General features: G+C 39.5%; 2 protein-coding genes and 1 pseudogene across 2 annotated transcripts in view; 1 reads left to right on the forward strand and 2 right to left on the reverse strand.

The window, feature by feature from the left end:
* The window catches only part of LOC125247564 (CXADR-like membrane protein), an 824,350-nt gene that overhangs the window by 682,029 nt on the left and 119,633 nt on the right, over positions 1-22,688 (forward strand). The gene's annotated exons all lie outside the window — the stretch shown is intronic.
* On the reverse strand, positions 1,007-12,646 carry LOC125246893 (annotated as a pseudogene).
* Positions 15,699-22,259, reverse strand: LOC125246962 (E3 ubiquitin-protein ligase TRIM39-like). The gene is made up of 6 exons (XM_048158125.1): positions 21,613-22,259; positions 21,113-21,208; positions 20,650-20,880; positions 20,550-20,572; positions 20,350-20,468; positions 15,699-16,589 (listed from the first exon to the last, which is right to left on the reverse strand). The coding sequence occupies exons 1-6, from the start codon at positions 22,006-22,008 to the stop codon at positions 16,099-16,101; spliced, it is 1,356 nt and encodes a 451-aa protein (XP_048014082.1). The 5' UTR covers positions 22,009-22,259; the 3' UTR covers positions 15,699-16,098.

Genomic DNA, 22,688 nt, shown 5'->3' on the forward strand with positions numbered 1-22,688 from the left:
GAGTTCAAACTGGTCCATATCAGGATTTCTTCAGGCTAAATATTAACAAAATGTAATAGCATCGACACTCCCTCAAGATTAATGCTAGAAAGCATTTGATCAAAAGGAACACAAGATCACATATATTGATAATAAATACCTTTAAGGTCCTTTCTTTCTGTGTTTTATTTATTGCTAGAAATAGCATCATTATACTAGTTTATCTCACCTGAAACACGGAAGGCCTGTGCATTCAGTAGCTCAACATTTGGAAACAAGGGCACGGCCACATGTGTTAGTTGAAAAGCTTGTCAAACTATTTAACCTGGATCTTAGTTTGGCAAGGTGGATAGTCTTTTTTATCAAACAGGACTCAGTGTGTGCGAGTCAACCATCTTCTAAGTTATGTTCCTCTATAGCAGGGGTCGGCAAGTAAATTTTGCATCGGGTTTTGGCATCAAAAAAGTTTTCGCCACTAGATGGCCGGAAGGCCAGAACATAGTCAAAGAATAATTTAAATTAAATTGATGAAAAATGCAACTAAAATTGCCTGAGACAGACTGTTACAGTGCCTTTTGTAACTGGTAGTGAGCTGTTACTGTTAAATCCTCTAGTAGGACAGTCATTAACAAAAAGCCACCAGGTTTTTACCGGGTTTTACACTGGATAAATTAATAAAGCAGAGTAGTGACACAAAACCTGGCAAGTATCTTTCACCAACTTGCAACACCTTGCTAAAACACATATGTGAGAGATGCAGAATGGATAAAAATAACTTGAATAAGCCCATTAATGGCATGTTTGAGTCATGCTCTTCACAAACTATTATTTGAATTGTAATTTTGTGATACAACAAGCTTGGCATTTCATTTGGCTGTAAGCTGAAATTAAATTCAACCCACCAAAGTGGCTAGTGGGAGTGGCTGTCTTACCAGCCACAGCTGAAATCTACCCACATTTGGCAGGTTGGCGGGTGTTAATGTCAAGCCTTGTAGCTAACTAATATGCTATGGTCTTTAAATGACTTTCCTGAGGTAAATGTGACATCACGTGACATATTGTTAACTAATTAGCATCCCGAGGCGTGCCTCATCTCAGTCCTCTAAATTAGCAATTGAATGAACAATCACTCAGCGCTGAGGTATAAAAGTCTCGTCTTTATTGTGTTTGTCTTGAGATTATATAGATAGAGGAATACTAGATAAGTTACATGGATTTAACCAATGAAAGATGCAATACCTCATATCGCATCATGATACAGAACTTGATACATACAGAAAAACAACTCTAGATATGGTAAACTTCCGGATGAAGGCACCATTCGTCCCGGAGCAGCCTTTAGGGCCCTTTCTCCTAGACAAAGAAACAGGGATCCTTCCTAAGGGTTTCCAAGAAACACACACATACACACATAGATAGAGAGTACATTACAACAGATGTGTGATGAAACAACAACAACTCTTCTCCCCTCGCACCCTTGCAGCCTTTAAGATCAGGAGAGCGAAAACAGGGAGAAACAGAGAAAGAAAAGTCAGGTTGATAAGATTTTTCTTACAAATATTGTCCTCATTCTGTTTTATTGGCCTCTTTCCCCTGTTGAAACACTGACTGATCGATTACATGAGACATGATATGTTTCGGTAAGCTGTGCGGCATCTTTCGGCATACCTTCTAATGTTCATTCATGTTTGGTTACATGTCCGATCGTTTGGATTAGAACAGCAATAAACCACTCCTTCCAATCCAATCAAAATTACACTCGGATTGAGCTCAGTCAGATTGATGAAGGTGTTTTCAGTCTGATTGAGCCTTAGAATTATTACTAATGAATTATTTGGTTGCATGTAAATGTAATGAAACCACATTAGTTAGATCTTATGGATTACACATAAAATGTACACGCAACCAAATAAGCTCCTTTGAAATGTAAGACTCAATGCTGTTCTCTCTGTGGCCTCTGCCATGTTTATTATTGTCGCCTGTCATGATGTAATGAAGCCATTTGAGTCAGATGCTCAATTTGACCCCAATTTAATACTTTTTAATACCATTTTTAAACCAGGATTAGGCCTTAGTTCAGTTAGGATATTTAAGTAACGTTTATAAACATGCCTTAGAAAAAACATTACTGGTGTGCATCTTGAGACAAAACATGACTTATTTTAAGATATGCTTTGTAGTATCGACTGAGTCAAGTATTTCTATACTAAGCATTCATATTTTATTAACACTTTTGTGGATTATTTACAGCCACTGTACTGATATTCAGATCAACAGCACTCTTTCTCATGTGATCTGGATTAAATATTGGAAACATGAGGAAAGCTGGAAGATCCAGACCTACAGGAGTAACATTTACTGACTATTTCCTGCTAAGATCCTCAGAGAGTCACCATAACAATAGAAGTATGGAAAGAGTGTGTGAGTGAAGGTGGTTGTGAATGTGTGTAGATGTGTGTTAGTTACAGGATCAGAGAATGACACCGTTCCTCTGTCATAGTCCAGAGACACTCTCACATGATCAAGCTTCTGATTAACACAAAATTCATTCATAGATGATTCACACTCTCCATCCTCATCATAACTCACACTCCAGACATCAGTGTCGAAGAAATCTCGTCCCTTCCTCTGGTTTGATGCTGAAGTTACTCCAACAGTCCACCATGAACTCTCTTCAACATCCACATCCCAGCAGTGTGTTCCTGAGTTAAACCCCTCTGAACCCAGAACATAGAGATGCTGGTCAAATCTCTCTGGATTATCAGGAACAGGTTGATTGATCCTGCTGTATCTCACACTGGTCAGATCATCAGACAGGACGAGACGTGGATGAGCAGTGTTTGGATCCAGAATGACAGGAGCTGATTAGACACAATCAACAGATGCTTTTATTATGATGTTCATACAATGATCAAGAGTGAACCAACACAGATTATTATGAATCATGACACTCGTCCTGTTGATCAAACACATCAGACATTTTCCTCTGATCATTGTCAGTGCTGTTCTATTTCACTGTTTCAGACCACAAGAGAAGGTCAAACGTAGTGGAAGGAGTTGTGTTTCGTGAGCCATATAGAGAATCCCGCATTAATTTGACACCTGCAACCTTGACCAGTGATGTGATGGAAGCTATATCCATTCCGTTCACGTCACGGTCAGTCTCTTTGTCATTCTCGCAAAGAGATCTCAGTTGAGCGTGCACAGATTTTTTGGTGAGCAACTGCTCCACACTATAGCTGTGTCTCGGGAGTTCATATTGGATTATATTGGATTATATTGGATTATCGTTATGTGCATTGGATTTATTAATCGAACCAGATACCCACTGGATATCCAGGGTTTTTCATTGGTGAACCAGAGCGATACTCATTTTTACGAGGGTTACCGTAGCAACTGTAACACCTTATTCTTCAAATTTGCTGTTTTTCTCTGCCTCTAATTTTTATTATAACCCTATTGGTAGACCAGGCATTTTTCATTTACTGGTGTGGGAAGTTATGGCAGCTTCATACTCTCTCTGCTCAAGTCCAATTGATCTTATGGATGCTCATATACAATGTCCCACTTGCTTAGACATTGATCACCTCAGAGAGGCTTTAATAGATCCATGTCCTGAGTGTAGTTTAATGTCCTTGGAGACGAGACAAGATCGATTGGCAGAATTGTATCCTGAATTTAACACTTCTGCTCCACCAGCTGGGACATCATTGCATGTGGGTAGCAAGCGTTCAGCCAGCAGAGTTGAAAAGCCTTCAAAGAAAAAGGGGACATCCTCAGAGTCAGATACATGGCCCATCAAGTAGCTGAGCTTACAAACACAGTTCAATGCATTAAAGCTTTATTATCTATAACCCCTACTCATCTGAATGTGAGCGAGGGAACAAGGGCATGTGTAGGGGCTTCTCCCTTTCCCAGGTGTGAGTTGACATCCAGTTTTTCCAGAGGGGAACCAGACACCTTGTCTCATTCGGCCTCTGACTCATTAGATAAGGATGAGCATGATTATTATTATACACCCTAGGATGAGACCTCTTGCGTTGCACAGCTTCCCAGCAAGAGGATTTTCTAATGCCAAGCTGTCCTGACTTCACAGATGTTTATTCTGCGTTTCGGTCCGCTTCCTTATCCAGACCAAATTCGCGTGGCTCGCATGCTAGCGGCAATGGCTGAGGCCCAGGAAAAGTGCCTTGGTAACATGCCTCCAGATGAACCATGAATTTCTTCACTGGTAGTATCACCAGATGAAGCCCTTAGACAGAATCTTCACTGTCCTAGCCCTGATGTAGATGCACGGATGATCTGTTGGTCAGGATTTATAACACCGTCTCAGGCTTGAGTCGTGTAGGGAATTCCATGGCTCACCTTCTATTAGTGCTTCATACTACTATGAGCATTAACCCACCGGACAATACCCATAGGTGTGATTGGCAAAGGACAAAAAAGCAGGAAACTATACGATGCACTTACCATGGGGGCGGGGCTTTGTTATGGGGAGGGGCTTATGGAGGGGCGTGGCTTGCTTTTGTACTTTTTTTTATGATAAAGTTATGTAAAATAACTGCTCAGTGCTGCAAAACAGACAGCTCTGCTAATGCTAACTTAATTCTATATAAACTATTAGGGGTGTGACGAGACGGGTATCTCACGAGACGAGACTCGAGATGGAGTTCACGAGACGAGACAAAATGGCGAAATACACGACTAGAAAAAATATTCTGCAGGTGTATTTGAAATGTTTTAACTAATCATCTTGTAATGAATGTCATTTCAGTTCTACTTTTTGAGTATGAATTATCATATGCAGTGAAAGACAACAATACTCAAGCACTGTAAAAGGTTTTGCCACAAACTCAACTGACTGACTTCTCTCCTGTATGATTTCAGTCTCTTCAGACATTACTGTACATGATTTATGAGCTTCTACAACTTTTGACCTCCTAACTGAACTCCTTTCCACAAACTGATCATAGAAATAAAAACAGTATAAATGAAAATGGTAACACTTTACAATAAGATCTCATTTATTAACATAAATGTATTAACCAACATCAACTAACAATGAGCAATATATTTGCTACAGTATTTATTAATCTAACATGTTAATGTTAGTTAATAAAAAATAGTCATTGTTAGTTCATGATAGTTCACAGTGCATTAACTAATGTTAACAAATGAAACCTTACTGTTTGTGCTTAATAAGATTAAGAGAAAACTGTTATTCGTTTTTATGCTAACACTTTACAATAAATGCAACCATAATCGCACTCTCTCTATATTCAAAGTGCAAATAAGACCAAATTTTTCTTTGATACAGAGCTAAGAGCTGGTTACAACTACACTGCCCAGACTAAAATAGCTTTCACATTGAGAGATATTTGCATTCATCAGGGAGACGCTTTCAAAATGCGGGGTATTGAAATCGCATTTGAATGCGCGCTCGCGCTTACTTTCACTTTTGTGATCGCGCGTAACTCTGTAAATATGGAGCGGCGGCGACCATTATCCAACTGAATTAAATGTTTTTTATTTAAATACAAAGCAAAACGACAGGAGAGGCATAATGTAAACGTAGCGGTGGCATATTCTTTCCTTACACTCTGTCATGGCAACATCACGAGACTACTTTTGGCCTCGACGAGAAATCTCGTCACATTTTAGTCTCGCTCGTCACTATGGTCACACCCCTATAAACTATATAACAGCATAGGCCTATTAGTTACTAGCCTAAACTAGACGGAGACACGGAGCGCCCTGTAACTCACTGACCTGCCTGCGTTCACAATTCACACGGTGCAGATGGGAGGGAGAACGGCTGACTACACAGTTTATGGGAATAAATTGTGTATTTCCCTCACAATTGTCACAAAAACTCACTAGTCTGTACACTGTCTGTCTGGTCTCTCTGCGCGTTGCTTTGCGAGATCATGCGGCGCGATTTTTTTTCCTCACTGCTGCACGAGTCTGCGTGAGAATATGGGGGTGTGGCGTGAGAGCGTGAGAATTGGGTCAATGAATGCGTGAGAGTTGGCATCCTTGCCGTTACTTTGCTAAATTAGCCCAGAATTGTTTAACATTAATGTTATGGAATCATGACAAAAATGATCAATAGATTGGTTAAATTTTACTAGACCTGCATATAAAAATGAAAGACAATATGGATTTGCTTATCTGAATCATCTGTGTTCACTGAAGCTGTTCACGTGAGTAGAAGGTTGGGCGCGGTTGGGTGTGTGCGCATTCATAACCGTGCGCGTACACTTTGAATCGTGACAAATGATTGGACTACTTGCGGAGTGACATGACGACATGAATCAGAGGCACAAAAAACGTTGACAGCGGTGAGCGGTCATTATGTTTACCAATACTCGACCCATCGCAACCGCCGCAACCCTGACCCCCCACCCCCCAATTTTTTTGCATGATTTACGAGAGCATCATTTTCAGGTCGGAAAAGCCGGATTTCCGGATTTTTCCGGAAGAATCACACCCCTGAATACCACATCAGAGTTGCTTGACATTTCCTTGCAGGCCTTGGGTCCAATTGCTTTCTCTAACGGAAAGACTCTTGAGCTTATTACACAAGCTAGGAGGCAGGTTTCGCTAGCACAGTCTAAACTCCCAGAGCTTGCCGTAACAATCGTCGTCAGCTACTATTGGTACCTTCACAAGGTTTCGGTCCAGCTGCTCAAGAAGCTCTTGAGCGCATGGTTAATGCAGTGGAGTCGTGTTCCCAGCACTTTAAGCGCAGTGTAAATTATTATGGGCCATCCACACAGCGAATGCCTGTTAATTACACAAATCCGCTCCAACACAGGCAGGGACAGTCTTACAGTCCTGCACAGCAGGCTGCTCGACCTGGTCCTGACTCAAGAAGGGAGGCATTGGTCCATAGTCTGTGATGGGGCACTTTACAGACTCTCAACTACAGCTTTGGAGAAGGATTACAGACAACAAGTGGCTCTTCGACACACTCGAGAAGGGCTACTGTCTTCAGTTCCATCACAGACCCCCATTATGCACACATACTCAGTCTATAGTGGTTTGGGACCCTCGTCAAGCTCTTGCTCTATCTCTCGAGATCCTGAAGCTACTGGAAAAGGGTGCCATAGAGTTAGTAACCCCCAAATCCACCCGCGGGAGATTTCATTCAAAGTATTTCCTCGTTTGAAAGAAAGATTGAAGTTTCAGGCCCATCTTGGATCTCAGGCACCTGAAGAGGAGTCTCAAACACCTTCTTTTGCACATGCTGCATGTCATAGATGTCCTACAAGCGATCGAACCCGGCATGTGGTTTACTTCTGTGGATCTGAAGGATGCATATTTCCACATCCCCATTGCACCTCTTCACAGGAGGTTTCTTCAGTTCACGTTCCAGGGCAGGATACACCAATATTGAGTCCTACCATTTGGCCTCACCCTCTTGCCCCTTGTATTCACACAATGTGTTCAAGTGGCATTAAAACCTCTACAATGGGAGGGCATGTTGATTCTACCATACCTGGATGACTGGTTGCTTTGTGCCAGATCACCGCAACAAGCAGCCAACAACACACAGCGCCTACTAGAGCATGTCACTTAGGACTGAGGGTAAACCTACAGAAGAGCTGCCTCACTCCGTGCCAGTCAATATGATTCCTAGGGTTACATCTAGACTCCAGAGTGATGAGGGCCACCCTCACAGCGTGCAGGAGGCAGGATATACGGGAAGGTATAGTTCGACACAAGCTACCTTATCTCCAGGTTTGACGCAAACTACCTTATCTCTGCTTCCTGCAGCTGGTGGGCCTTCTCATGGCAACTTCATTGGCCATTCAATTAGGGCTTTTACACCTTCTCCCATTTCAGTGCTGGTTGATAGCCAGACGATTGTCAGCAGTCCACAATCGACACACCCTGGTTTGGGTGACAACCAGTTGTTCTGTCTCCCTGAGGCTTTGGAGACAGGAACAATTATCGGACAGCATTTAGGTGGGTGAAGTCCTTGTGACTTGGTTGTATTCGTCTTCCACTATGTTCGACTGTTTCTGGCGGTTTCTGATGTAACCTTGGTTCTATGAATAGTGGAAGACCGCAAGAGTCTCATTTCACTCGGACTGAGAGATTGACTTCAGAGACTGACTGTGACATGAAAGGAATAGATATAGCTTCCGGCACATCACTGGTCAAGTTCACAGGTGACAAATTAATGCGGGATTCTCGATATGGCTCGCGAGACACGACTCCTTCCACTATGTTCGACCGTCTCTGGTGGTCTTCCACTATTCATAGAACACCAGTAACCAGCGTTATAAGTTTCACACTCATTTTTCTCAACAACTACAAACATTAAATGTGTGATTCAGACATTTGTGTCCATCAAGAGAAACTGATACTTTGGGAAAGTTAAAATAACAATAAATCAATGAGATTTGTTGAGATTAATGCTGTAGATGAAAAACCCTAAGTGATCTTCAGCAGCATCTGATCATCTTCATTTTAACACTCTGAGGTCTGAGGGTATCGCCGGCGATACCACCGTGGTTTTTTTCTTATCAGTGTGAAAGAGACTCAAAATACTCCGTCAATGTTGCACATACAATTAAGAGTTATACACCATTTTAATCTGTGGAATATCTTCTTTCATTTGTGTACACTCAGAGTAAAAACAAAATGTTGTGCTTTTTGTAAAATAAAGAAAACTAATATGATGCGTGATCTCTCGTCTCCCTCTGAACGAACTCCAATCAGAGAGTTCTCAGAAAATGAACTGTAACTTAGTGAATACTAATCACAAAAAAATTACACTTATGTCTAAAAAAACGTTAAGATGTCAGGTTTTAAAACATGTAAGTCAAATCGAAAACAACCCTTCTGTGTTTATGTAATCTGTATGAAAAGAGAGACATGTCAGAAGTCCGTGATTCAGCTCATTATCCGCTAATGCGGCCACGCCCACGGAGCCAGCGCTATTCAGACACAAATTCAGTCAATACATGCATTCATCGTCTCAATCGTGTATTTATTGTCTTCAAAAGTGTTTTGAATAGCCATATTTAGCGATCTCTTGCCTCTGTTAGTTCCTTGATTGTCACATGATATGCCTCTTCTTTTACTGAGGCATTTGTGGACAAAAGGGGCAGAGCGCCCTCCGGCTGCAAGTATGAATGAAAAACACAGCATCCAGCGCTCATAATGATGACAATAAATATAGAATAATAAATATTACTCCTCTGTATGGAAAATTGATATAAACATATGAGAATCCATCAATATTTCTCCAAATGTGTATGCTTTTAAGCATATTAAGAAATTATGGTCAATATAAGATTTTAAGAGTCAAAATGTGAAGCTTGAGTCTTAGATCTTTTTAATGATGTATAGTTTGTCAACTGCACATCAACATTTAGGCTCTATAATATAACAAATATAGTAGCCTATATGAAATGCCCTAGAGGTAGGAATGTTCAGACGCTTTGCATCACAGAAATACATTATATTTTAAAGTATATTAAAATACAAAACCATTATTTGGTTAGAGACTTGAGACTTCTTTTAAAAACATTATAATGGCAATGTGTTCAATCTTTTGACTGGTAGTGTAATTTAACATAGGCCTATACAAAATTTTCTTCATATCATGTGCAATAATACGTGCATGCATGAGATCACAAAAATCATGTTTTTTTTGTCCTGAGTGGACTTTAATCCTGTTATCAGCATGATCACAGAGGGTTTTTTCACAGCCTACCTGACTGAAAGGCCTCATTAATATGCAAGTCATTTCAGGTCATTATTATTCAATTCTTTTGTCTTCTCAGGTGAGAATCATCCATTATTCATGATGATTCACGCCTCCACGCATACTGTGTTTCTTGACCAAAAGTGTCTTAGAAAATTTAAATCTCTCTATTGTTTTATATGAAGGAGTAGGAAGGATAATTTTACTTCATTCTGAAGCAAAAACTCTAGTCTACAAGCTCCAATACCCAGAATACTTGTGAACACAGTTTTAATATTTTTTTTTGGCCTTATTTCAGTGACTTAAATTTTTTGTTTTTTCAATAACCACGCATAAACGTTATTCCTTCAAAAATACAAACATGTACATGCATGTTCCTCACATATTATTGTAGCCTAGTTTGTGCTGAATACAGTGTAATGACACTTTTGTCATTTATATGTTTATGAACAAATGAAAAAAGCACAAATGTCAGGGCATGTCAAAACTTCTCCAGGGCCCCAAAATTCCTCAGACCCCTGAGGGTTATTGGATCTTATAGTCTGTGTATTGCTTTAAAATAGTTTATTCTTACTGTCTGTTGTGTTTGACTTATTAAATTATTATTAATAATAATCTTAGACTAAGTTTTCTTATTGTAACTCCTCCAAACAAGCTTCAGTTTGTGTCATGAAGCACCTTTAACTCTCCACCCATCCATCATTTCCAGCTCAGATCTTCTGCAGTCAGACTTACTGTTTTGGACGATGTCCTGCATCTTCTTCCAGACTCTGAACGGCAGGTTGCCCAAGTAACGTGGCACATGAATCAAAGCTCCAGAAGCCATCTGTGGATCCGGATGTGAGCTCTGGACTCTGGAAGAACATTCAGGAGTCAGAACTGCAGTGGCTTTGGATCAGAACCAGAGAGACCAGAGACAGGAGCAGATCACTCACCTTTCCATTGAGACTGGAAACTCCTGCAGAACAAACACACCATTTATCATCAAGAACTCAATCAATGAACCAATGATCAACCAATGATCTGAAATCAGACCTTCAGAAAGCAGACGTCATTGGCTTTCATCATCTCCTCCATGTCTTTGATTGTGTGTGAAAGAGCTGAGATGTGTCTGTTCATCTCCTCCAGCTTCTCCTTCATCATCTGCTTCTTCTGCTCCTCTTCCTCCCTCAGAGCAGTGATTGTAGCTTCTTCTTCATCTCTGAGAAACTGATGAAGCTTCTCAAACTGCTGTTTAATCTGACGCTCTGTGTGCTCAGCTTGAGACTGAAATCAGATCACATTCACTTCAATCATCTCAATCAACACACATCAACACTTCACATCATTAATATCAGAGACAAACTCAGATACCGACATATAACGGATCCAGAAGCAGATTGATGCTCGTCATTTACAGAAATAATAAACTGGAATCCATTATATTAAATATATCAGATCATAACTGTATATAGTGATCCTACAGCTGTAATGAAAATGACTGATTCTGTTTCCTCACCTTGATGTGTTGAACTGTTTCCTCAAACTCTCCTTTCATTTCTTCATTGTGTTGAAGTTTCTCTTGTAAGGACTCCAGTGCTGTATTGAGCTCCTCCTAGAGTTAAACAAAAATACAAAAAAAATACATAAATGATCCCTTTACATGTGAAACAAGAGTCATTTGTCTTACCTTGTATGATGGAGCAACTTCACTGATGGGTTTGACTGTGTGATTGACGTGTTTTGTGAATTCATACACTTCAAACACACAGGCTGCTTGTCCTCCAGACAGAAGAGTTTGAGTTTCTCACTGTGTAAACTGCAGATCTCCTCAGATCCTGATGAACTCATTTCATTTCTCTCCTTCAGGAACGACTCACACAAGTTTTTTAACGCAAAATTACATGGAGGTTTGTCTTTTGGAGATCTTCTCCTGCAGACAGGACACTCCTGAGTTTTCTTGGTTCTCCAGAACTGTTGAAGACACTCTTTACAGAAACTGTGACTACATGATAGAAGAACAGGATCCTTGAAGATTTCATGACATACAGGACAAATATAATCATCTTCAGCTGCTGAAGCCATTTTCACTGTTTGAGCTCCAGCAATCTAAACTTTACTTTCACTTCCTGAACGATGGTTTCAAAAATAACCACGAGTACCACAAAGATCTGCTGTCTGTTTAGAAACAAATGTTTTCTTTAAAGCATTTTTCTTCATTCTCCACTGGTTGCTGATTCTTTACTGTCGAGACATGAGAGTCAGTTTGACAGAAAGCTGAAATGAGTCAGTCTCTTCTTGGTCAGTGTTGTAAGAGGCTGGAGTTTCTGATCAGCTTTGGGTGTGTTCAGACAATATCAGGATTTCTTCAGATTAAATTTTAACAAAATGCATTCAAAATTCAATGGCATTGTGTTTTACAAAAACTGTTTCATGAAATTGAAAACCGAGTCGATGGCCGAGAATTGGTGTGTGGTTTTGCAGATTTGGTTTGTGGTTCTGGTGTTTGAGTGTCAGCTTTCAGAAATTGATTTTGTGTGTAAGCAGTTGAAAAAAAAAACTGTAATTACTTCAATGATCTCATTGTTTCTACCTTAAATTAATACATTGTTTAAATTAATACACTGTTAGCTAACTGCATGATTTGTATATTATCTCAGATAGCATGTAGTCATTGAAACAATGTTGAGTCAGTGTTGATTTCTCAATGCTAATTGCATTGAATTGTCGTTAAAGGGATGTTGCTTTAGTATCACCATTGCACCCTCAGTTACTGTTGAAGCAATGCTGAAATTTCAACCACAAATCAATGGTAATATTATTGATTCAACAAGTGATATCTTTTCAACATCACTCTTGATTCTATGTCACTGCTTTTGAATCAATATTAAAATGAACAAAAATAATCAATGGTAATATTGTTTGATCAATGTTAATGTGATGTTGATTGAACTGAAATGTCATCATAAAATAATGTTCTAAACAATATTAATAGTTATTTCTAAAAACGTATTTCTGTTTTTGAGAAAACCTTTTAAAACATAAATGACACCTTTCCAGCAATTGAGTCGACAAAAGCATTACAACCTTTAAAAACAACATTACTTTATAGAAGTCTGTAACTACAAGTGTACCAACGGTTCAAGTTTTCAAAATCAGGCTTGCATCAGACTACTTCCTCTTTTCCTTTGGGTCCTCTGAAATCTGAAAAAGAAAGCATGATGTTACTCAAGAGCAAGTCAATTCAGTTATAGTCACATTCAACAAAGTTAATATACTAAACACAATATGATTCAGTTTTTATAAATTACTAAACAAATAATATTCGAACTATATTTATAATGTTAAATTATGTACATTTACTCTAGTTACACTATAGGAAAGTGTCCAATCGTTCCACACAAGTTCATCTTGATTTGTTTATTGATGGAGCTAAACTCCTCATGAAGAGGAATAAACACCTCTGAACTATGGCCAAATCTCAGTTCATTTCTGTGAAACTACATAGCATTCAAGTAACAAGTTTATCTTGTAGAATAAAAGAGCTTAGGTTTTTTAATGAAAATTTCTTTAAAGCTGCAGACTCACCTTGTGTATTTTCTTTCCAAAGTATTGCGTCTTTTATATGATTATATTTATAATGATATACTAAATATTTTTAAGTAAGTGTCAAATAAAAAGGATTGTTTGCGCACATCTCTGCTTGTTATTTCATTTGTTTGGGAAACCGGAAGTCAAAATGTACAATACTCTACATCTTAGGTGGCATAAGCCTCCGCTCACAATCACTTGCAGCAGTTTTCCAAATTAGATTGGTCAGGTTGTTCATTTGGATTTTTAACTTGACTCACTTGTCTTTGAGGTTAAATTATTTTTCTTTTAATTGAAGTCACTTTAACCCAACACAACAGGAACTTTACATGAAACTAGTAGGCTATATGGCAAGTACACATCACTTTACATTTTGCAGTTCATATCCAAAAACAAAAACCTCACCAACGAGTGAGACCAGCTCATATTCATGAATGAGCATCTGACTAGAGAGAGAGACCAGCTAAAACAGGAGAAAAACGATCTTCAGAGTTTCTCTGGTCATTTTAGTTGATACACAGCAGGAATAAGATCTGGTTAGCTACAAAATAACCCCTAATGTAAAAACCATTTAAAGTGCTGTCTCTCTCGAGTGAACGTGACACACAGCACTATGTGGTCAGCAGAAGAACTCACTGCAGCTGCTCTGGAGCTTCTGATCTTCACACTCTCAGATCCTGAAGATCAACATGTGGTTAAACTCTTGATTCACTTCACAGAGCATGCAGTCACTGAAAGCATGAAAACTGGCCTCATTACATTCCTTGGTTTATGCCAATTCTAATGATATCTCATATGTCATTTTCCAATAATGTGATGAATAAAATAAAAAAATAAATGAAGCAAATAAAAAAAAAGTTGTTTTTTATACTTCTACAAATTTTGCCAAATTTTGTCTAAAGTCAGCTCAGATGGTCTTTGAACCAAGCCGCACAAATGAATGAACAGATTTTTGATATTTTAACAAATGCTTAGCCAGCTACAGAGAAACTGGTAGCGTGCCAAGAATTACGGGCCGAGAACAGTTTGTAATCATGCCGTACTGTACCAGACTCAAGTGGAAACACAACTGAAACCGTGCCTTACCATTCTTAGATCCGTTCTCTGTAGTAAAACTCCCTCTCACTCCCTGTAAAAGTCTTCTTACACTCAAAGCACATGTACTCTCTCACACCAGTATGAATTTTCTGATGTGTATGTAAAGTTTTCAGCAGTGAAAAACTCTTTCCACACACACAACATGAATGTGGCTTCTCCTTCGTATGAACCGTCAGGTGTCTCTTTATGTCCCCAAAAAATGTTAATATGAATATACTAAAATATACATGAAACATGAAAAAATTAAATGAAAAGATTCAATTGCTGTATTAAAGTTAGAACTGCTTGTGTTATCGTATTTTACATGTTTTTACTGACTGTGTTCAGTTAGTGTTTTTCACTGCATGGTTCAGTCTAATAAAATGCATTTCGAATGCTCCCAAAATTCAAGATATGTGGACAGAAAATGAAAGCCTATATACTTATTTCATAATATTGCACAAATGTGATATTGATTTTATACAACAGTCAAATAAACAAGAATATTAACAGACTTACATTTTAGACACCATATTACTGCCTATTTTTGCTCTATTTCACCAATAAAAATAGCTAATTCCAAACAGAGCCCCAATGCTGTTTCTGAGCATCTCTGAGCGAGCATGAAGGTGTTTCATCCCTGAATGAATCAACCCTTTAAATAAGCCATCACTCACTTATTAATAGTGACTTGCTGCCACCTACTGGCGGTTTTAATTTTACATTTAAAGTACATTTTCATTTTTTTCATTTTTTTTTAATAATTTCAAATATCAGTTGGCCATTCAACGTTTTAGGATTAAAATATCAAAACATTATTGAGTAACACATTTATTTATTTATTGAAGGGATGGGGCCTGGTTAATATTGTGAAATATTACAATTCAAAATAATGGTTTTCTATTTTAATATATTTCATATTTATTTCTGAAATGCAAAGCTTAATTTTTGGCTTCATTACTCCAGTCTTCTGTATCACACGATTCTTTAATGTATTGTCAACATCTGAAACAATTGTGCTGCTTAAAGTTTTTTCTGTGATATTTTTACTGGATTGATTGATTGAATCCTGGCAGATTATTATTCAAAATATAGAATATGTTGAATGAAAAAATGAATAATAAAATGTTTATATGGGTATACCTTTAAACAACACAAATTTCACTCAAGGATTCCTTTCGGAGACATTTGTTATATGTTGTAGGCTTTTTATACATTTTATGTCACTTTATACTTTTACAAAGAGTGTAATAAAAATAAACGTCAAAAAATGTCAAAATTATTACTATATATTAATATGTTTATATTTAATATGCACATGTGTCAGGAAGGACAGAGGACCCAAAAGCGATGGCAGGAACAGAAACAGTTTATTGATAAACAATGAAACACAGGCAGTCTGCCGAGCACCGGCTCTTACGTGAACACAGCTGGGGAACTTAAATTGTCCACAAACAAAAGAAGAAAAAGGTCCAGAGCTTGTCAGGGGGGCTCACGGTGAAGAGGTAGCACGGTCCCGAACGAGAAAGAGAAACAGGGAGAATATAAAACCCGACTCATGACAACATGATTAATGTATATTGTATACGTTAGCTGGGAAAAAGAAAGACGCACTAAAAACTCCAAAAAAAAAAAAAAAAAGAGACAGACAGACACAGACGTCATGTTATAAGTCAGACGCAGATGTCACATCCCTTAAGAGGAGTGAATGAAGGGCAAGTAAATTGTGAATTAGCTCACACACTGCACATTTACTCACTATTGCTCGCTAAGATCCTCAGAGTTCCATCATAACAACTGAAGAATGGAAAGAGTGTGTGAGTGAAGGTGGCTGTGAATGTGTGTAGATGTGTGTTAGTTACAGGATCAGAGAATAACACCGTTCCTCTGTCATAGTCCAGACACACTCTCACACGATCAAGCTTACGTTTAACAAGAAAACCAGAACCTACAGTCCATCCATATGTCACACACCAAACATCAGTGTCAAAGAAATCCTGTCCCTTCCTCTGGTTTGATGCTGAAGTTACTCCAAGAATCCAGTATTTACTCTCCTTAACCTCCACATCCCAGCAGTGTGTTCCTGAGTTAAACCCCTCTGAACCCAGAACGCACTCATAATGGTCAAATCTCTCTGGATTATCAGGAAGAGGTTGTTTGTTACCATTGAATCTCAGACAGTTCAGATCATCAGACAGGACGAGACGTGGATTCGCAGTGTTTGGATCCAGAATCACAGGAGCTGATGAGACACAATCAACAGATGCTTTTATTCTGATGTTCATATAATGATCAAGAGTGAACCAACACAGATTATTATGAATCATGACACTCGTCCTGTTGATCAAACGCATCAGACATTTTCCTCTGATCACTGTCAGTGCTGTAATTACACTGAACAATGTACACAAAAGGCCTATTTCTCTCAAATATTGTTCACAAATCTGTCTAAATCTGTGTTAAGCCGAGGACACACTTAACAATTGTAAGGGCGATTATGAATGTAAACTGATACTTGTGACTGATCGCGCTCAAACGCGTCCAGTCAGAGCCAGTTGCGTTCAGTCGGCGATTACAGTCGGTGTTCAAATTCCATGTTCAAGTATTTAAATCTGCTTCAGTCGCAGGAAACAATCGCTGTATGTTGAGCTCAGTCTTAGAGTGTTTTAGCTAGTCGTTAAATGTGTGCCCGGCATTAGTGAGCACTTCTCCTTTGCTGAGATAATCCATCCACCTCACAGGTGTGGCATATCAAGATGCTGATTAGACAGCATGATTATTGCACAGGTGTGCCTTAGGCTGGCCACAATAAAAGGCCACTCTAAAATGGTCAGTTTTATCACACAGCACAATGCCACAGATGTCACAAGTTTTGAGGGAGCGTGCAATTGGCATGCTGACTGCAGGAATGTCCACCAGAGCTGTTGCCCGTGAATTGAATGTTCATTTCTCTACCATAAGCCCTCTCCAAAGGCGTTTCAGAGAATTTGGCTGTACATCCAACCTGCCTCACAACTGCAGACCACGTGTAACCACACCAGCCCTGGACCTCCACATCCAGCATCTTCACCTCCAAGATCGTCTGAGACCAGCCACCCGGACAGCTGCTGCAACAATCGGTTTGCATAACCAAAGAATTTCTGCACAAACTGTCAGAAACCGTCTCAGGGAAGCTCATCTGCATGCTCGTCGTCCTCATCGGGGTCTCGACCTGACTGCAGATCATCGTCGTAACCGACTTAAATGGGCAAATGCTCACATTCGATGGGGTCTGGCACTCTGGAGAGGTGTTCTCTTCACGGATGAATCCCGGTTTTCACTGTACAGGGCAGACGGCAGACAGCGTGTATGGCATCGTGTGGGTGAGCGGTTTGCTGATGTCGACGTTGTGGATTGAGTGGCCCATGGTGGTGGTGGGGTTATGGTATGGGCAGGCGTATATTATGGTCAACGAACACAGGTGCATTTTATTGATGGCATTTTGAATGCACAGAGATACCGTGACGAGATCCTGAGGCCCATTGTTGTGCCATTCATCCACGACCATCACCTCATGTTGCAGCATGATAATGCACAGCCCCGTGTTGCAAGGAATCTGTACACAATTCCTGGAAGCTGAAAACATCCCAGTTTCTTGCATGGCCAGCACACTCACCGGACATGTGACCCATTGAGCATGTTTGGGATGCTCTGGATCGGCGTATACGATGGCGTATTCCTGTTCCTGCCAATATCCAGCAACTTTCGAACAGCCATTGAAGAGGAGTGGACCAACATCCCACAGGCCACAATCAACAACCTGATGAACTCTATGAGAAGGAAATGTGTTGCACTGCGTGAGGCTAATGGTGGTCACACCAGAAACTGACTGGTTTTTGGACCCCCCCAATACAGTAAAACTGCACATTTTAGAGTGGCCTTTTATTGTGGCCAGCCTAAGGCACACCTGTGCAATAATCATGCTGTCTAATCAGCATCTTGATATGCCACACCTGTGAGGTGGATGGATTATCTCAGCAAAGGAGAAGTGCTCACTAACACAGATTTAGACAGATTTGTGAACAATATTTGAGAGAAATAGGCATTTTGTGTACATAGAAAAAGTCTTAGATCTTTGAGTTCAGCTCAATGAAAAATGGGGGAATAAACAAAAGTGTTGCATTTATAATTTTGTTCAGTGTAGTTTCACACTCATTTTCATCATCAACTACAAACATTAAATGTGTGATTCAGACATTTGTGTCCATCAAGAGAAACTGATACTTTGGGAAAGTTAAAATAACAATAAATCAATGAGATCTGTTGAGATTTATGCTGTAGATGAAAAACGTCTCAGGTTAAGTATGTAACCATGGTTCCCTGACAACAGGGAACGAGACTCTACGTTTACCGCATTTGGGGAACGTCACTCGTGAACCGGTGTCTGAAAGCCAGAGAATCAAACCACTCCAATCCTATTGGCCGGCAACAGCCTATGACATCATCATAGCGAGTAGAGAACCAAGCTAAAAGGGGACCAAGCTCAAAAGGGGACCAGTTCTAACTCAGCAGACTGTTGTGGGAAAACTACAGAACTAGGAACAATACAACCTAACAAGGGACAGTAATTTACAGAAGGTGATATAAAATGAAAAAAACAACTTAGTCCTAGTCCTAGCCTGGGCCACTAAGCTGTGGGTCTACGGGGCCAAACGCATAACAATGCCTGGGCTTCACCTCTGAATCTCCATAGATAAGAGGAAATAAAGCGAAGCTCAACAAGCAAATAATGTCAGGCAGCCGATTAAGGGTGACCTGCACATAGGTTGACGAGCAACCTACACAACTGAAGTGACGAGTGCTAACTCAAACCATTCTAGCAAACACCAGATGAGAAGCTATTCTAAACAACAGGTGGCTAAGAGGCGGCCATTTTGTGGCCTGCACAATATATCGTTCTAGCCAGCCTCAAACTTCAGTTTGCCCAAAAAAAAACCCTCTTATTTTTTCCGATTACATACTCAGGAAAAACTATACAGGAACACAAGGTCAACATATTTAGAAACATGAATATAGACCCAGCTCCCCTTCGTGCGGCTCGAAGACCGAGGACTTCTCTTTCCCTTTCCTTTAACAAGGAAGGATGGAATCTTGAAAAAATCTTGAAAAATCAACTTTTTGATGATATTCTAATTATATGACCAGCACCTGTATATCAAGTGTCAAACCCTGGGACACGGATGAACACACTCTCTTGAAACGTTTGTAAGGCATAATATAGATTCCCTTACCGAATCTGAAACCAACGCCATCAGACGAACAGTCCTGAAAGTCGAAAAGATACTGACTGATTCTCTAGGCGCTCCTTATATACTTCCGGGTCGCGCTATAATGATGTCATAGGCTGTCGCCGGCCAATAGGATTTGAGGGGTTTGATTCTCTGGCCTTCAAACACCGGTTCACGAGTGACGTTCCCCAAATGCGGTAAACGCATAATTGAGTTCCCTTTCGAAAGGGAGCTTTCCTGTAGCTCAGTGGTTAGAGCGTGGCACTAGCAATGCCAAGGTCATGGGTTCGATCCCAGGAATTGCACATACTTAGATACAAATGTATAGTTTAATGCAATGGAAGTCGCTTTGGATAAAAGCGTCTGCCAAATGCATAAATGTAAATGGAACTGTAAGTGTGTGTCTGATCTTCAGCAGCATCTGATCATCTTCATTTTATTGCCTTTTATAGTCTGTATAGTTTATTCTTACCATCTGTTGTGTTTGAGTTATGTTGGCTTGTGAAATTAATACTGTTAATCTGAGACTAAATTTTCTAGTTGTAACTCCTCCTAACAATCACCAAACTTGGCTCAGACCTTATCTTTTATAACTGATCAGACTCACGCTTTTCCTAAAAATGACGATCAAAATGGAATGTTCAAAAGAGCCAAAACTGTTCAATTTCTAAAACCGTTCTATTTATCTATCAACATCCATAATTTCCAGCTCAGATCTCCTGCAGTCAGACTCACTGTTTTGGACGATGTCCTGCATCTTCTTCCAGACTCTGAACGGCAGGTTGCCCAAGTAACGTGGCACATGAATCAAAGCTCCAGAAGCCATCTGTGGATCCGGCTGTGAGCTCTGGACTCTGGAAGAACATTCAGGAGTCAGAACTGCAGTGGCTTTGGATCAGAACCAGAGAGACCAGAGACAGGAGCAGATCACTCACCTTTCCATTGAGACTGGAAACTCCTGCAGAACAAACACACCATTTATCATCAAGAACTCAATCAATGAACCAATGATCAACCAATGATCTGAAATCAGACCTTCAGAAAGCAGACGTCATTGGATTTCATCATCTCCTCCATGTCTTTGATTGTGTGTGAAAGAGCTGAGATGTGTCTGTTCATCTCCTCCAGCTTCTCCTTCATCATCTGCTTCTTCTGCTCCTCTTCCTCCCTCAGAGCAGTGATTGTAGCTTCTTCTTCATCTCTGAGAAACTGATGAAGCTTCTCAAACTGCTGTTTAATCTGACGCTCTGTGTGCTCAGCTTGAGACTGAAATCAGATCACATTCACTTCAATCATCTCAATCTACACACATCAACACTTCACATCATTAATATCAGAGACAAACTCAGATACCGACATATAACGGATCCAGAAGCAGATTGATGCTCGTCATTCACATAAATAATAAACTGGAATCCATTATATTAAATATATCAGATCATAACTGTATATAGTGATCCTACAGCTGTAATGAAAATGACTGATTCTGTTTCCTCACCTTGATGTGTTGAACTGTTTTCTCAAACTCTCCTTTCATTTCTTCATTGTGTTGAAGTTTCTCTTGTAAGGACTCCAGTGCTGTATTGAGCTCCTCCTAGAAGTTGAACAAAAATACATAAAATAATAAATTACAGTGAAGAGAAGAAAAGACATTGATATGATCATATAATGATGCGGAAACGTATTTGCCACATCCTGATTTCTTCTGTTTTTGTGACCATCTCATACTAAACTGATTCAGAAATTAAAATCTACCATAAAACAAAGGCAACCTGAGTGAAAAAGTACAGTTTGTAAAAGACAATGTTATTTATTTAAGCAAAAGAGTTATCCAGTAACAACTGGATCTGCATGAAAATGGATTTGCATAACGTAACACATTACTTTCCATAACAAGTATAAGTAACACAATTAGTTTTTTAGGGAGCAGGGACATCACTAAAGTGGCAGAAGGTTGACTAATTATCCCTTTAAATGTGAAAGAGTCATTTGTCTTACCTTGTATGATGGAACAACTTCACTGATGGGTCTGACTGTGTGACTGACGTGTTTTTGTGAAGTAAAGCACTCTACACACACAGGCTGCTTGTCCTCCAGACAGAAGAGTTTGAGTTTCTCACTGTGTAAACTGCAGATCTCCTCAGATCCTGATGAACTCCTCTCATTTCTCTCCTTCAGGAACGACTCACACAAGTTTTTTAATGCCAGATTAGGAGGAGGTTCAGTTTTTGAGGATCTTCTCCTGCAGACAGGACACTCCTGAGTTTTCTTGGTTCTCCAGAACTGTTGAAGACACTCTTTACAGACACTGTGACTACACGACAGAAAAACAGGAGCCTTGAAGATTTCATAGCATACGGGACAAGAAAGTTCTTCTACAGATAGTGAAGCCATTTTCACTGTTTGAGTTCTAAACTTTACTTTCACTTCCTGAATGACCGTTTCAAAAATAACCACAAGATTCACAAAGATCTGCTGTCTGTTTAGAAACAAATGTCTCAAAAATCCTTCTTTAAAGCATTTTTCTTCATTCTCCACTGATTGCTGATTCGTTATAGATTTTGTCAAGACATGAGAGTCAGTCTCTTCCTGTTAAGTGTTGAAAGAGGGTGGAGTTTATGATCACATGGGTGTGCTCAAACAGATCAGATGACTCCATCAGGATTTCTTCAGGATAAATATTAACAAAATGCATTCAAAATTAAATAGCAGAAAACTGAAAACATTTGATCAAAGAGAATATGAAAATATAAATATTGACACTGTTTTTGTGTTTTATGTATTGCTCTTCACAGCAAAATCCCCAGTGTTAAATTAACACTTTTTAGTGGAAAATGCTGTCGTGTAAACGGCCCCTGAAGCAGTGTTGAATTAATGATAATTAAGTGATTAATCAAGTGATGACTGAGCATTAGTGACGAACACCTGCTGTTAACAAGCAGAATCACTGAAGGAAAGAGAAATAAAGAAAAGAGACGAGCAGAAACACAAGAACTACAACTGACTTCCAGCCACAGTCTTAAACCGGGTTCACACTGTATGATTTATAATAGTCTTTTACGGTTGTTTTTTCT

This window comes from Megalobrama amblycephala, linkage group LG1, assembly GCF_018812025.1.
Source record: "Megalobrama amblycephala isolate DHTTF-2021 linkage group LG1, ASM1881202v1, whole genome shotgun sequence".
NCBI lineage: Eukaryota > Metazoa > Chordata > Actinopteri > Cypriniformes > Xenocyprididae > Megalobrama > Megalobrama amblycephala.

Coding starts and splice junctions, on each gene's coding strand:
- LOC125246962 (XM_048158125.1), bottom strand. CDS start 22,008: ATGGCTTCACTATCTGTAGAAGAACTTTCTTGTCCCGTATGCTATGAA. Junction 20,881..21,112: donor AAACAGTTCAACACATCAAG/GTGAGGAAACAG, acceptor ATCTGATTTCAG/TCTCAAGCTGAGCACACAGA. Junction 16,590..20,349: donor GCAGGACATCGTCCAAAACA/GTGAGTCTGACT, acceptor GTGTCTCATCAG/CTCCTGTGATTCTGGATCCA.